Raw genomic sequence first — 16799 nt, 5'->3', positions numbered from 1 at the left:
TATGCAGTGCATGCAACATTTAGCATGATCACTTTGTAAAGTAAGGCGCTTTAAAAAACTGAATTTTAGTTTGAAGACCTTTTTAGACATGCAGAACTCAATTATAAACAAGTCATATACATTTCACTCTATTACTTATCCTAAATTATATATTAGGAACAGTTTAGTAAAAAAATATTGACACAAACTATTTTATTTCTTAATTCTTCCCACCCAAAAACTTTCCTGTTGCTCTTAGTGTCTACCCATTTATTTATTTTCCTTCACAGCCGAATGAACTGCCAACTAATCCAGGATATGTTTTACACAGCAGATGCCCTTCCAGCTGAATCCCATTACTGAAAAACACTCATACACTACGGCCAATTTAGTTTATTCAATTCACCTATAGCTCATGTCTTTGGATTGTGGGAAAAGATGGAACACCCGCCAACATGGTGAAGACATGCTAACTCCACACAGAATTGCCAACTAACTCAGCCAGGACTCAAACCAGCGACCTTCTTGCTCTGAGGTGACAGTGCTTTCCACTTAGCCACCATGTCATCCCTCGTTATCTACTGACATTTATAAATGATAAGGGAAAAAACAAATGCACAATATAAATGTCATAAGTTGTACCTTTTATTAAAAAATGTTAAAAAAGCTACAATGCTCATATAAAATGTTTATACTCTATACTAGTTTAAGATCATACAATAGAAAACATCCTCTTAAAATTTAAGTGTGAGACAAAGAAGAAAACAATTATCAAAGTGTAATAACCTATAACTTGCACAAACATAGTTTATGCAAAAATTGACTTTAAACAACCAAATATATATGTAACAACTGGGGGAAATGTTAAGTAAAATAAAACCATCTCTTGACTGATTCTGAAGTATAAAAAAAGAATACTGTACTAAATGCATTTTAAACACTTCATACATAGTGTGTAGCAACACGCAATGCATAGAACTAGACAAATGCCTTCTCATTATGAGGGGTCTAGAGGACTAATAGAAATCCATGAGCCATTCACCCATATTTAAACAGTTAACTTATTTAAAAAAAAAAAATCAATACTTATAGCAATAATTGGTGCAAATCACCAGAAGGATTAATTCTGTAATCGATTTGCTATGAGCAAAAGGCTTTGGTGAATCGGACCTATTAAATCCTCTAGAATTAAAAAGCCACCCTGAGTTTGACCACAGCCAACACTCACCATTTGAAGTAAATAAATTAAATAAATTAAGTCACAATATAGAATGGGTTGGCCCCATTATACTTCATTTGTTGATAAGACAAAATAGAAGAACTTTGACGCCTAACAACAAACAAAACCTACGGCTGAGCTGATTGACAGCCAACTGCAATCAAACCTTGAAAGGAAAACAAAAATACTTTGTGCAAATGAGCACATGAACGTAAAACATGCATCACTGTATGTATACTTGGTGCCTTGTGTATATTGTAGTATTGAATTAAGTTCCTTCGGTTTATGGATTTTTATAAACAGAAACGTTGTTGCACGTAAGAATCTAATCTCTTCATTTAAAATCAATTTGTAGGACATGTACATAATGTACAGGAACATATTACAAGAAAAATCTATTGTAAAAATATATTTATATACACAATTTAGACAATCTTTTGTCTCCTTATGAAAATATCCCAAGCTTTACAACATTTGTATACATCTTGTTCTGCTCTCTGTAGTGTTACGAGTATAACAAATAAATAAAAAAAAAAAAAAATTTTGTCTGGACAGACAAATACAGAAAAAATCATTAAAACATACAAAGGGTATGCAAATAAGATGACTATGGTCAGCTCATAAAAATCAAGGCCATCCTTCACAAGACAACTCTTTTCCCTGAAAGGACTCCAGATTTTACTTGCTTTCCATAAGGAACAGAAAAGGCAGTAACATTAAGACAAGCGTGTAAGTTTCTGAAAAAGGTCGAACCTAAGAACCCACAATGATTTCCATTATGTGATCCAGTTCATTGAGATCCGAACGACAGTTCGGCGTTGAAACAATGGAAGGGGAACTATGTGAAGGTGCCAAACTGTCAAGGAGGTCATAAGGGCCCATTTTAGGTGCGCTCTGCATGCCGGTCAACATGGTGTCCAGATCATAGTAGGATGTGTCGACATCTGAGAATAGCTCTTCGAGAGCAGAGTCTGGACCTGGGGAACCGTTTTTTATTTCAAATGTCCCAAAAACCTGTCCAATGGTCTTCGGACCCTCCGGTGTAGACTCATCCTCTGTGTCAATCTCCTCATCGTCATCTCCTGAACCAAGTCTAGAGTCTTCAAGTGCCTCTTCCTCCCTCTCTACATCACTCTTCTCCCACCGCTGACCCATGCGCCCTGACAGGCACACGTTGGAGACTGTATCACTAACAGAAACAGAGCACAGGGTCTCATCAGCTACCACCTCCTCTTCACGGCAACCCTCATAGCTGATGACGGAAAAGAGCTTCGGTTCTGCATCCGGCTCCCTTGACCTGCAGAGAACTTCAGTGGCCACCAAGCGCTCAGATGGGTTCTGGCTTGCACCGCAGAACGCTTCGGTGACCATATGCCAGCTGCCATCATGGGTCATCTCCTCCTGAATCTGTCTGACTGTGTTGGCAATGAGAACCGAGCGGCAGAGGTTTGGCTCCACCAGCATGTGGCATAACTGAAGTTTAATGAGGGACATGTCCAGCAGAGATTGCCGCTGCAAGCTGTACGAGGATGCCACCCTGGTAGCTACCAAGCCATCGTCAGATATCTCTTCACCACCATCTGCAAATTTGCGCTTGGTGCCCTTGGAGAACATGGTTAGCCTATAGAAAAGAGAGGAGAGAGAGATGGTCAGGTCATATATGTAATCTTGGCATCTTAAATGCAACTCCTTTACATTTGTTAAAAATTCCTTGTTCAAAATCAATTTACTATAACAAAACTAATCATTATAAAACTATAATAAATAAAGCTGTGTCTTTAACTATGAATTATATTAAACATTAGTGCATAAACCAGCAACAATCAAACAATTATACAGCAAACCCAGTGTCATTTTTCCCTAGGAGATACATATGACAATGAAAATAATAGTATAACAATAACAATAGTTCAATCATTAATAATAATTACTTGCATATTAGAATAATATAATATTCTAAATCACATACTGTATCTAATGACTAATGTTATATTTCTAATAAAAACTATATCTAATAAAATACTATAGTCTAATAAAAAAAAATGTATGCAATATCAACAATTAACTCCTACACTTCTGAATATTTTAAGGCCACAGATCACATCTTGCATTCATGTGTAATCCACAGCCATCTCAAGTCTTTTTTATGTACATCTTTGGAGATTATAAGAACTAAAATAGTTTTAAAAGTACTCTAATCTACATAAAATGACTGATTTAGCTAATAAAATGTTGGTATTATGCTTCGAGCCTTGAATGTGTAAAAAAATGGAGGTGAAAGTAGATACCCCAAACAGAAAGTCTAATGTGGAGAGCCACAGTACTGAGACGAGGGCTCCCTGTCTCCGTGGCCAGCCAACCAGGGTTACAGGAGCCTAAAAGTAACAAACATGCATCCAGTATAGGAAAAACACATGACACCAACCAGCATGACAAAGCACATTATCTGTCATCACACCAACTCTTAACCGACTGAGTGTTTGTGAGTGTGTATGTGATTAAGTGCGTGTATGCATGTGTGTTGGTAGGTGCAAGGAGGGGAGTAGCACAGGGACCTCGGATCAGCTACATTTGTCAAATACTGGTGGGGAGGTGAGAGGTGGGGAAGACATAAGACGATAGCTAAACAATGGTAATGAGTTACATTTTACACATCAAACTCTATGCAAAACAAGCAAACCAACAAATCCATTGAGTGCAAGCACACAAAAAAAGAAACCACCACATATATTGCAAAGTCATTTCATGTTAAGAGGGATGACTTAACATAATGGAGATGATTTGCTTGACAGTTACCAAGATCACACACAAGAACTTTAAACCCATAACCACATTGTTAACCAGATATATTAAGGGCATGGGGGTTTGCCTACCTGAAGCATGGGTGACATCCCAGCACTGTTGAAAAAGAGACCAGAGTGCAAGCTGACACACATCCACTGCAACTAAAACTACAACCAACATTTCTTACACCAACACTGCATTCAGTTAATCATAGAGTGGAGCAGGAATGTGTACTAAACCTGGAACAGAGTTAGCATTTTATAGTCTTCAGTTCCGTTTGGGATGGGTTTTTAAATCTGTCGTTTACACAAGCTCGAAAAATATTTTCATATTTTATTCTAAAACATCAAATACATTGTAATATCCTAATCATTTAACAAAAAAATACAATTAATGCTGTTTAGAAGGAAACCACATCTGCTCACTGGTCTCCTTCTATAGTGGGTTTTCCCTTTTGTTCTAGATAACCCCTTTAAAAAACTAGTTTATTTGAAAGATTTGTTAAAAATTCTGCTGTGAAGAGGTTGAGGTCATGACAATGTAGTTTAATTGTAGCCTAACACTAGACTTTTACCACTGCCCATTTAGCATTTTCATTTGTAAATTACATTTAATATATAGTTCTATGAACTAAGCATTTATTCCCCTTGGTTTTATTAAATCATGCGCTCACAAACATTACCATGATTTTACTGCAAATAATTTTAAATTAAATATTGATAAACATGGTGACCACAAATTAACCATGGTTTTGAAATACAAATAATACTTTAACTACGGTATCTGAAAAAAAAAGAAAAAAAAAGTGGTTATGCTAATTAGGGCTGTGCGATTTGGGGAAATTATCTAATTGCGATTTTTCTGACAGATATTGCGATTTAGTTTTGTCAAGTCAATAATCTGTAAACTGTGGCATCAATTCTGTGACAGCTTTTAAAAATTACCTGTTTTTGTGTTTTTTTTTTATATTTTCTGAAACCAAAATATTCCTATATAACAGATGTCCTGTTTTTATTTAATATTATTTGTCTATTAATGCTTCTGAAGTGGCATACGCCATTATCCCAATTGCCCACGCTTTCCTGTTTGTTTTTTATTGTGAGAGTTCCGCATAGTTCGGTTGCTCAATTCTGATTGGGCAGAACGAAAGTGTGCTCACTCAATTGGCTAGCAAACAGACGGCAGTCACGCATTTGCTCTGTGCGGGGAAAATGAAATAATACATTTACAGTTAAAGTCAGAATTATTAGCCCCCCTGTTTATTTTTTCCCCTCAATTTCAGTTTGAAGGAGAGAAGATTTATTTTCCAACACATTTCTACATATAATAGTTTTAACAACTTATTTCTAATAACTAATTTATTTTATCTTTGCCATGAGTACATTAAATAATATTGTTCAAGACACTTCTATACAGCTTAAAGTTGCATTTTAAAAGCCTTAGCTAGGTTAATTGGGCAGGTTAGGGTAATTAGGCAAGTTATTGTATTACAATGGTTTGTTCTGTAGACTATCGAAAAAAATACAGCATAAAGACGCTAATAATTTTGACCTTAAAATGGATATTAAAAAAATTTAAAAACTGCTTTTATTCTAGCCAAAATAAAACAAATAAAACTTTCTCCAGAGGAAAAAAAAAATCAGACACACTGTCAAAATTTCCTTGCTCTGTTAAACATCATTTGGGTAATATTAAAAAAAAATAGTAATTCAAAGGGGGGGCTAATAATTCTGACTTCAACTGTATATTTCATATCACAGCCTCTTGTGATTAGCCATTCACAGCATTTTAAATTGCACAGCCCTAACACAAATGGTAATCAATACATCAAAAAACATGACTACTACATATCTGCTATTATAAAACTATGGCTAATTTTCATAGGGATTGTGATGTTATATTTTCTTCCTTCGTTTTAACTACCATTTAATAAAGTGAGGGAAGAGGAGAAAAATAATGTGGGGACTAACTGGTTACCCACAGCCACAACATGTGCCTTGTACATTTTTTAGAATAGTAGCAAAACTTGTCAATCTGAGCTTATTTTCTACTTTAAGCCAAAAGTCAACAATTTCTAGTTAGCTTAAAAAATAAATACATCATTCCTGCACCACTCTATATCTAAAAAATGTGATATCCATGTGCTATTAGGTAAAATAGTTAAGAATCTGAGAAAACTGGTGTCCTACAATGCAAATTAAGACACAAAACTAAAATATATATATATAAATTTGAAGAAAATAAGCAAATATATGTACAATTCTTCCAGTAACTGGAGTCTAAACTAAATCAGACTTACAGCGAAGGGGGAAATGGATAAAATTCATCCACAGTGAACGAATCATACAGGCTCCACCCAGACAGACTCACTTCCCCTCCCCCACCGCACTGACGTGGTCAAAAAGTGCGCTACTGGGTAAGTAACAAAATAAATAAAAAACCAGTGAAACAAACACCAGACTCTTAACACGAAAGATCGATGGAGAATAATCCACTGGATAAATATAAAAAAGGAGGTTACTCACAGACTCCCTGACATGCGAGACGGGGAAACAAAGGTATAAACCTCTCTGCTGAGACGACAAAGATGGAAGCCATTTTGATTTTTCAAACGGGTCCAATGGCTAGTTCGCTTCGTTTACGGCCAACCTAAACAGCATCTTCCACCCTTCCAAACGCTTACAGTGTCGGCAAAATGCACGTCAGAGTGAAATATAGATTTGGAAACACACACACATGATATGTAAGGCAAATAACAGGGGCGGCTAAACATGGACCGCACGTCCACTTCCGCAAACATGCCGCTTTTCGAAATCGACCGCGCATTTAACCATCGCGGATCGACATCTTCGGAAGCGGTGCGACTGTATTGTATAAATTGTACTCAAATCCCACATCCCAGTGCGTTTAGACTTACCTCGTGTTATTTATGATCTTTGGTGGCGAGCGTCATAAGCGTTTTGTGGGCCGGGTTTAGCGGTGAAGCTGCTGCTCGGTCGGCCTCTCCAGCACAGATTGCAGGCAGCGAGACTGAGGAGCAGCTGCAGCAGTGAAAGCAAGGGCCGATGGGGGCGGACGCTTGCATCTTGATCGACAGCAGGCCCTCGCAGGAACGGGGAGCCCCGAACAAAAGCGTCTGTGATTCAACCCTGGGCCCCAACTTCAACAATGCACATCTTGTTTTTGAGGAATCTGAAAAATCAAATCAACATGGACGAATTTATAATTCCACAAAGTGCACGTTTGAATATTTAGCGGCTCCATTTCCCAGTTGCACTAACATCATGTGTTTACTAGATGTTACAGTGAGGAAGGTCAACCAACATTTTCATCTGAAAGCTTTTAATTTTATTCAGTGTGAATAATGTCAGAAATTAGTTTCAACATTTTCATGATTGTCAGGGGTGTTTACATTTATGTAGGAATTTTCCTTTCATGTTATACATGCATATATGGTTTTAAAAAGGACATATTTTAAATAGCAACCTATTTTCGTTGTTTGAAGAGCGTTTGTTTAATTAATTAGTCTGTGTTGGCACTTCATAGAACCACTGATTATTTATTTTTAACGTTTTCCTTTATTTTTTACCTTTCTTTTTAAGAGGTTTCGGTATCAAAAAAATATGACAGGCTACACCAGGGATGCCCAAACTCTGTCCTGGAGGGCCGGTGTCCTACATATGTTTGTTCCAACCCCAATTAATTAAACCTGAACCAGCTAATCAAGCTCTTTCTAGGTATACTAAAACTTCCAAGCAGACAGGGGCGAACTGGGACAAAAAAAATCAACCCTGGCACTATAGCCGCCATGCCAGCCCACATTACCACACTGACACAGCCCCACCCACGGACATGCACATTTACTACTTATATTGGTGTACAGATATTGAAATAATATAAGTACCATATGTAATAGATATTTAAACATTTAATGTATGTGACTGGAACAAAAACAACCCATTTATAACATATTTTTACATACATTCATTTCATTCATTCATTTTCTTTTCGGCTTAGTCCCTTTATTAATCTGAGGTAGCCACAGCGAAATGAACCGCCAGCTTATCCAGCATATGTTTTGAAAAAACAACTATACACACACATTCATACACAAACTCTACAGACAATTTAGCCTACCCAATTTAACTATAGCGCTTGTGTTTGGACAGTGGAAACTGGAGCACTTAAAGTAAACCCACACGAACACGGGAAGAACATGCAAACTCCACACAGAAACGCCAACTGACCCAGCTGAGGGTCGAACCAGTGACCTTCTTGCTGTGAGCCATTTTTTTTACTTTCTCTGAGCTTTTCGGCACAGCCTTTTCTTTTTTTACGGTCCATCTCTGACAATTAGCTTGTGGTGCACTTACTGTTTGTTTGACATTCTTGCCACATTTTGATTACGTCCGCGTAACCTCTGATTAGGTTGGATTGGGTCGGCCCATCTTGCAAGAGATAAAAGCTGCCTGCATGAAAAAACAATACATATAAAAAAAACTAATAATAATAATAAAAAAAAAACCTGACCAGCCCACATTTTAAAAATGGCCAACCCGCCCCTGCAGGCAGGTGTGTTGAAGGAAGTGAGAGGGTGCTCGCTGCAGAGCCATTTGAGGAGAGCTGAGCTCCAGCGAGGGGGAGCATGAGCTGTCGCTCCTCCTCCTGTAAGCTGTTTTAATGCGTACACCAACCCCACCCCTAACCCTACCCCCAGTGACATCACTCGTAGAAGAAGTGCAAAAAAGGTGGAGCTCAAGCTTAAGCTCCCCCTCGCTGGAGCTCACCTCTCCTCAAATGGCTCTGCAGCGAGCACCACTTGAAGGAAGTTGGAATTAAACTATGCTGGGCACTGGCCATCCAGGACTGAGTTTGGGCACCCCTGGGCTAGTCATTGGGGAGACAGTAAAACTGAAAGTTAAAACTGGAAGTGCAAAAAGCAGTTTGACCTTGCATTTTGAATGAATTTGGTTTAATTAATTGAAGGTTTAATAAATTAAGAAAGGACAGTGATAGTTTTGTAGTGAGTAATTAGTAGATTTGGTTTGGAAGATCAGTAAGGTGTCTACCTTTTATAAGAAACAATAGCATACTTCAGAGTTGTCCATTTTGTGGAGAAGGTGTGTTGTTATTTCATTGCTGTAACAGTATCACGTTGGCAGGGGCGTAGCGGACATTTGAGAAGTGTGTGTCTTGGGCTGGGGCAGCTGAATGAGATATAAAATTTTCTGTTCATTTTCTTATAAACCACCTCTTTCTAAATGGTCCCTGTTTTAAAGCAAGGGGGACGTATCCCCCCTGTCCACCCGGTTGCTATCACGTTGGTATCCAGTATGTATTTTGGCTTAAATTGATTAAAGTTCCATCAAAAAAGACAGTCCCTGTTTGACTTTGAAAAGTTGTGTCTAAGTGTTTTCCTTTTCTAAACTGTGGTATGTTGCACAACTTCATTTTGGTCCATTGTGCTTACGACACCAAATATTCCACTGAAATCAGGTGACATCTTATTCATTTCCTCACTTGGTACATCTTGTTACAAATTAATTTGTATACAGATGCTGATATGAATGAATTGATTTGCTATAAATATATATTTTTACATATTTGATAATTTGACAAATCTATACGCTCTGGAAGAACATGAATGTGTCATTTATCATATAACATGAAAACAAATAGAATAGAGAGCATTCTGTTCAGTGTCTCCATCTAGTGGTTGTACAGAAATATACCCAGGAAACCGAACGCAGCACAAGCTCACTCAGTAGACTCGAATTTAGTTTCGAGTTTTTCCTCAACTGATCTGAGTGTTTTTTTTTTCTCTTTCTGAGTTTATCTTTTTGAACTTTAAGTTAAACGTAAATGCTTCACGCGCGATAAATTGTACAAAACGTGCTCCTTGAACGAGGATTTTAAGCCATAAAACAGAACAAAGGTCAGAATTCCATGAACGCTTCCTGCCACGATCCTACCTTACCATGAAACCCACTACGAATTATCAGGTAAATACGAAGTGTTATTGCTTAAAGTTTTAAAACCGTGTTTGTGACATTTGTGTATATGAGAATTGAACTTATTTAACCACAGTACGCGTTTCACCAGTTTTTTGCTTTCACTTTCACTCTCTTTAGATTTCATAACGCACTTTTCTGAAGTAAATAACTTTTAATATACAAGTTTTTGGAGTGACTACATCAAGACAGTGACTCGAAAATGGCAGAAGCTATTCTAGATCACGACCAGTACAGCTGCTCTGTGTGTCTGGACTTACTGAGGGATCCCGTGACAATTCCTTGCGGACACAGTTACTGCATGAGCTGCATCAATGAGTGCTGGAATAAGGACCAGAAAGCACCATATAAATGTCCACAGTGCAGACATACCTTCAGCTCAAAGCCTCCACTGAACAGAAGTACAGTCCTTGCTGAGCTTATGGAGAAATTGAGGGCCCAAGAGTCTCCTCAAAGTCCTGCAGGACCTGGAGAGATTGCGTGTGATTTCTGTGTTGGAGAAAGCATCAAAGCTGTCAAGTCTTGCATGGAGTGTCGAGCATCTTACTGTGAATTACATGTACAGCCACACTATAATGTTCCTGCTTTGAGGAAACACGTGCTGGTGAAAGCGTCCACCATCCCAGTTTGCTCCAAACACGACAAGCTCCTGGAGGTCTACTGTCGAACCGACCAGACCTGTGTCTGCGCACACTGCTTAATGGATGACCACAAGGGCCACGACACAGTGCCATCCACAACAGAGCGCAAGGAGAAAGAGGTAAACATGGCCAGATTTTTTTCATTTAATGAGACAAAAATGGATTATAATATGCTTTTGCAGTTAAAATGACTGCTTGATTGTTTTTTTTTCTTAGTTGAAACTCTCAGACACTCAAACAAAAGTCAAAAAGACAATCCAGGCTAAAGAAAAAGAGCTGCAGAATATGAAAATGGACATCTCATCCCATTCAGTAAGTTACGATGTGAATTCTTGGTTTCCAAATTGTTCATATTTAAATCAAATCTAATGTAAGGTTATTCACTGGGATGTTGACACATTCCTCATGAAGTAATGTTTTTGCTTTGGTTTTCCTAAGGACTCTGCATTGAAGGCCATCAAGAACAGCAAGAAGGCATTCGCAGAATTAGTCAAGCTTATTGAGAAAAAAAGCAGTGAGGTGATTGAAAAGATAAAAGCTCAAGAAAAGGCTGATCTGGATGAAGGTGAAAAAATACAAGAAAAGCTGAAGGGTGAAATTGCTGATCTGAAGAAGAGGGAAGGAGTCCTTGAGGATCTTTTACAGACAGACAACAACATCCAGTTTCTTCAGGTACAAACAATATGATCATATGTTAGTAATGACCAGTGCTTTGTGACTACAAATAAATGTCATTCATAAAAGTGTCTGAATTAATTGAATGAATATTTTACCCCTACAGAATTATGAGTCTATGTCCCCTTCATCTGGATCTAATGACTTTTGCAATCTCTCATTTCAACCATGCTGCTCATTTGAGGAAGTGAGTCAACTTGTTTGTGAACTTACTAAGAAACTGGAGAAAACGTGCATGCAGGAAATTAACCAAACAATAAATAAAGGTAAGCTTATTAATTATTAAATTGTTTCCTGATCTTTTAAATGTATCTCTTGGTGGTGAAATGGTGTCTTTTGTTTCCAGTTTCAGATTTGTCTATAAAGACGCCTTCATTTGACATTAAAGTTGGAGACAATGTTCGTGTAAAGCCATCTGTTCTTACTCCAACACACAAATGGGGATCAGTTACTCACAAAAGCATTGGTGTTGTTAAAAGTGAGAGCACTGACTGATACTGATCTAATTCCTAGATTACCATTTAAAATAAATTATGAAACAACAATGTAATATAGAGATTAATTACTTTACTTTCATATTTTTGCTTCTGCAGAAATTCAGGGCGAGTTTTTGACTGTAGATTTCCCTGAACAAAAAAACTGGACTGGTGTAGTTTTAGAAATGGAGAATGTGACAAGTGCTGGTTCAGGTAATCTACTGTATTTATCACACAGTCTACACTACCTAACAAAAGTCTTGTGTCCTATCCAAGTTTTAGGAACAACAAATAATAACTTGACTTCTAGTTAATCACTTGGTGTCCGAAATGGCTTAAATAAAAAGCAAAGGCCTCTAGATTACACTTATGTTACCAAAATAAAATAGGGTCATGCCTTGATTTTTAATTATTCACCAAACTTGACTGATTTCTGTGAGAATCATGGGTCCATGTGGCTTCCAATAGGTCTTCTGCAGTATTTGTGATGATTAGGATGCAGTTTAACAGATGATTCATTGGAAAATCTACTTTCTGACACTTTTTCCAAATTATCAACTAGAAGTCAAGTTATTATTTGTTGCTCTTACAGCTGAGATTGATGACAAGACTTCTGTCGGATAGTGTACATTACATTGCTAATGAGAAGTTTGTAATATTTTCTCTTGTTTTAGATTTGGCAACATCAAATGCTTCCGTCAACATTAAGGTTGGGGACAGGGTCAAGGTGAAACCTTCAGTGACAACTCCAGAACATAACTGGGGTAGAAACGTCACACATAAGAGTGTGGGTGTGGTAAAAGGCAAGATATTTACTTTTTCTTTCTTTCCCAAATTATCCATAATCAAAACTTTCTCACTTAAGTATGAGCATTACATTATGAATTTCTGCTTTCTTCAGCTATTAAAGATGATGACAGTCTGCTTGTTGACTTTCCTGGACATGCAAACTGGAAAGGAATTCTATCTGAAATGGAACTAGCAAATGATGATGATGATGAATCTGGTAAATGTTTTAAACAGCAGCTCCAGCAAAAACGTCTAAAACAGCTGCTCCACTAAGTGTTTTCAGTCATGTTTGATGAACAAAAGGATAATCAAACACTCAACTTGAACCTCCATGTATCATTTCAGGATCTGCAAGCCAGGACTCCAATATTAAGATTGGAGACAAAGTCCGTGTGAAACCGTCAGTTGTTACTCCAGCTCACAAATGGGGAGCAGTCACTCACAAAAGCATTGGGATTGTTAAAAGTAAGAGCACTGAATGATATTTCACCCTCAAAAATGTATTCACTCTTCCTTGGGTCATTCAAGGTGTATAATATGGTGACTTTTCTTCAGTAGAACATTAAAGGAGATTTTCAGTTCTGCTAAAGAAAAATTCCACCTATCTATGCATCTGGAAGGCTGAAAGATGATTAAAATAACAGCAAAATAAAATTAGTGGGTAATATATGTCTTTTAGTGGCACCTTGGTGACATGTCAACAATTTAACCACTTGATTTACAATTGGTCAGTGCAGAAAATTTTGGTGAAATGTAAACTTTTTAACACTTTTGTAAAACACTTAACCTTATAAATTTTCATTAGAATAACTGGGTGTCGCCCAGTTCTGCATGTCATTGGTAAATGTGACCATGTTTAGTCACGCTAATATCTAGAGAAAACATGATTTAAAGCAGCATTTGTTCTACTATTTGTTTTATATTTGCAGAAATTCAGGGGGACTCTTTAACTGTAGATTTCTCTGAGCAAAAAAACTGGACTGGTATACTTTCAGAAATGGAGATTGTGGCCAATGCTTCAGGTTTAGGTAATTGAATTTATTTAAAGACATTATCATAAAAATATTAATGTTGTGTAATCATAAATGAAAATGCTTACTGTATTGTTTTTTTTTTTTTTTTTTTGCGGCATATTTGTCAGCTGACATGAAGGTTGGAGACCGAGTCAGAGTGAAAGCTTCTGTTACCACTCCAATGCATAACTGGGGATCTAATGTCACTCATAAGAGTGTTGGTGTGATAAAAGGCAAGATGGTTTTTTAATATTATTCCTCATTTAAATAATCCATCATACAACAGTTCTTATTCAAGAATGAGCTTTACATGATAAATTTGTTCTCTGTTTAGAAATTAAAATTGATGACAGTCTTATCATTGACTTTCCTGATCATGCCAATTGGAAAGGAATTCTCTCAGAAATGGAGCTAGTAACCAATGATGATGAGTCTGGTAAATATACACACTGTAATTACATTGTGTCCATGACCTTTAAGTAGCAGAAACATCCACTCAGATATTTGTGCATTGCATTTCAGGGTCTTTAAGTATGCTGTCCAGTATTAAGATTGGAGACAAAGTCCGTGTAAAGGCATCAGTTATTACTCCAACACACAAATGGGGAGCAGTCACTCACAAAAGCATTGGTTTGGTTCTGAGTAAGGAGCACTGACTGTTTCTAACCATTGATATTGATATCTATTTATGCTTTATTTCATATTGAACTGAATAGTTTTTTGTAGGCTCACTGTATACCTCAAAGCGAGACAAAATAACATATATTTGGAGATCTAATAATGATTTTGATATTTTCTTTTTGTTGTACAGAAATTCAGGGAGATTCTATTGTTGTAGATTTTCCTGAACATAAAAAATGGACTGGTGTAGTTTCAGAAATGGAACTTGTAACTGCCTCAGGTATAACCCTTCAAGCTTTCATCTGTCTTTCTGTCTGTCTATTGTATTTTAAGTGGAAATGCTTTCAGGATTATTTTACTTATTTCAGATTTGTCAACAAGAAGTCTTTCAGTTGACATCAAGGTTGGAGATAAAGTCAGAGTGAAACCTTCCATAACCAACCCTAAACATAACTGGGGTGGATACGTCACACACAGCAGTGTGGGTGTAGTAAAAGGCAAGAACTCTGTATAAATTTAGTTAAATGTATAATAGTAGTTCATTTCCTCTTAAATTAGTTTGGTTCTGAAAATAATACATAGTATATAAATTTTGTGTACATGGTGTTGCTTTTGAGAAAAAAAACACGTACACGCACACATATTAAGTAGACTTTTCTTGTAATTTGTCTAGATATCAAATCTGAGGATGTGATCGTGGATTTTCCAACACACAAAGGCTGGAAAGGCATTCTCTCCGAGATGGAGTTGATAAATGATTCAGGTCAGTTACTTAAAAGAAAAAAAAAAAAAATGATCTAGTTTTTGTTCACGACCATAAAACAAGAATTCTCATGCAGTTTTGCTATGTTTGTTAATAGATGCCAACATCTAGATCTTGGTGATGTGACTGGGGACTCTGCTGCTCATCTGTTGCTTGAGTCTTTGATTGATTAAACTTCATCTGATGTGTTTGTAGTCATGTGAACAAAATGATGTGAGAGACACTACATATGGGTATTTTGAGCACAGGAGAGCTAAATTATATACATTTTGTATTTAATTAAGGATTTTAAAAATCAACCTAAAAGTTTTTTTTTTATCAGTTTCTCATTTGTATGATTATAGGTTTACATTTGTTACAGAAAAGGTGTTGCAGATAGAAAGAAGAGTGTTTGTTTTTTAAATTCCTACCTTAAGTGACAGTTCACCTAAAATTAAACCTCCTCAAAGAGAAACCTGTAACAATGGGGCATATGCACACAGACTTTTAATGCCTGCCAGCCAGCCTCATGGCTTCCGGTTAACTGTTTTTGCCATTATAAGATTGCCACGTTATAGGTTAAGGACTTTCTTTAAAAGTCAGTGATCTTCAATGCCAGAGAGATATACAATATATAGTGAGCCTTAGACCAAACATGAAGCACTGCATTAAATTCCATTTCACCCCACCATGTCTTTTAAATATGAGTTTATTTTACCCCAGTATTTTCAATAGAGTTTCAGCAGTAGCCTGCTGATCCTGACGGCGCTAATGGTTACACGCTCTTTCATCTTGTTTTATGCTTGAACAAGTAAATTAATTCTTAAGTCTGTTTAACTGAATGTGTTGCAATAACAATACAACATTGATGCTGTAAAAGAAACCTTATGAAACTGAAAATAATTACATTAAGCTTTCACCACAAGTGTATCATTGGCTGAAAAACACTAGCTGTGCATATACCCCATTGAAATAGTAAGAAAAATAAATTCTATGGAAGTCAATGATTACAGGTTCTGTTCAACAGAAGCAAGAAAGTAAAACTTTTTTGGAAAAGTAAAGGGTGGGTAAATGACAACAGCAATTACATTCTGGGGTCTCTTGGGGTCTCTCAGTTAAAACTTTCTCAGTAGTACATTAAAGGTCATGGTCATTGGTGATTGTGATCCATGCAATTCCAGCGCTACTGGGACTTCCACATAGTCTGACAAGACAAAATATTTTAAGCCCCTGATGAAACATCGGGGTCTTATGAAGAAAAACAACCAGTCTGTGCAAGAAACTGAGCAATATATCCAACATTACAGCCGCAGCAAACAATGAGTTGTGTCTTCACAACTGTCTAAAGTGAAAACTACTGTGGCATAATGGCATGTGCTTATGCAAACATCAACATCAATGTTTGCTTAATCTGTTTACAATAGAAAGGGATGAAATGTATGGAATTGTTCATGGCACATTTGCATATTTTGATGAAGGCTGCAACCTACTTATGCACAAAAATAGTGTAAACACCTTCTGTAAATCACTGTATGAAATGCTGGTGTATTATCAACGGATAAACGTGTTTCAGCTCGGGGAATGTACATGCATACAATTCTGTTTATTCTGTTTTAAATGTTATGATTTTAGTCATTAATTCTATATTTAATTGGCATTTACAAATGCTACTGCTGCTAAATAAGTCTTCTGAGTAAACTTGAACTGTGCTTTTATATTTAAAATGTGGTCAAAAACTACACTTTTGTTTTTCTGGATCTGTACACTGATTTTTCAGTTATTTTTGTTCTTATTCTATATGTTGCATGAAAAAATAAAAAAATCTGCGATGAAAGACAAATTATCTCAC

The 16799-nt window shown here is 36.8% G+C and overlaps 2 protein-coding genes across 22 annotated transcripts; one reads left to right on the top strand and one right to left on the bottom strand.

The window, feature by feature from the left end:
* Positions 1-602: 602 nt before the first annotated feature.
* cdca4 (cell division cycle associated 4) lies at positions 603-7014 on the bottom strand. Of its 21 annotated transcripts, none has more exons than XM_087296673.1 (6): positions 6900-7014; positions 6508-6660; positions 6282-6394; positions 4072-4149; positions 3487-3573; positions 603-2819 (listed from the first exon to the last, which is right to left on the bottom strand). In XM_087296673.1, the coding sequence occupies exon 6, from the start codon at positions 2810-2812 to the stop codon at positions 1952-1954; it is 861 nt and encodes a 286-aa protein (XP_087152799.1). In that variant the 5' UTR covers positions 2813-2819; positions 3487-3573; positions 4072-4149; positions 6282-6394; positions 6508-6660; positions 6900-7014; the 3' UTR covers positions 603-1951.
* Positions 7015-9700: 2686 nt separating this feature from the next.
* On the top strand, positions 9701-16790 carry LOC100150342 (uncharacterized). Its single transcript, XM_087298237.1, has 18 exons — positions 9701-9984; positions 10114-10753; positions 10851-10946; positions 11073-11306; positions 11416-11575; positions 11656-11787; positions 11903-11998; positions 12460-12588; positions 12687-12791; positions 12920-13039; positions 13504-13602; positions 13716-13820; positions 13922-14023; positions 14110-14229; positions 14399-14488; positions 14577-14705; positions 14882-14971; positions 15069-16790. The coding sequence occupies exons 2-18, from the start codon at positions 10196-10198 to the stop codon at positions 15080-15082; spliced, it is 2379 nt and encodes a 792-aa protein (XP_087154363.1). The 5' UTR covers positions 9701-9984; positions 10114-10195; the 3' UTR covers positions 15083-16790.
* The last annotated feature ends 9 nt before the right edge of the window (positions 16791-16799 follow it).

This window comes from Danio rerio, chromosome 20 (assembly GCF_052040795.2).
Source record: "Danio rerio strain M-AB ecotype USA chromosome 20, GRCz13ab, whole genome shotgun sequence".
NCBI classification, from domain to species: domain Eukaryota; kingdom Metazoa; phylum Chordata; class Actinopteri; order Cypriniformes; family Danionidae; genus Danio; species Danio rerio.
This window is presented reverse-complemented; position numbering and strand designations above follow the sequence as displayed.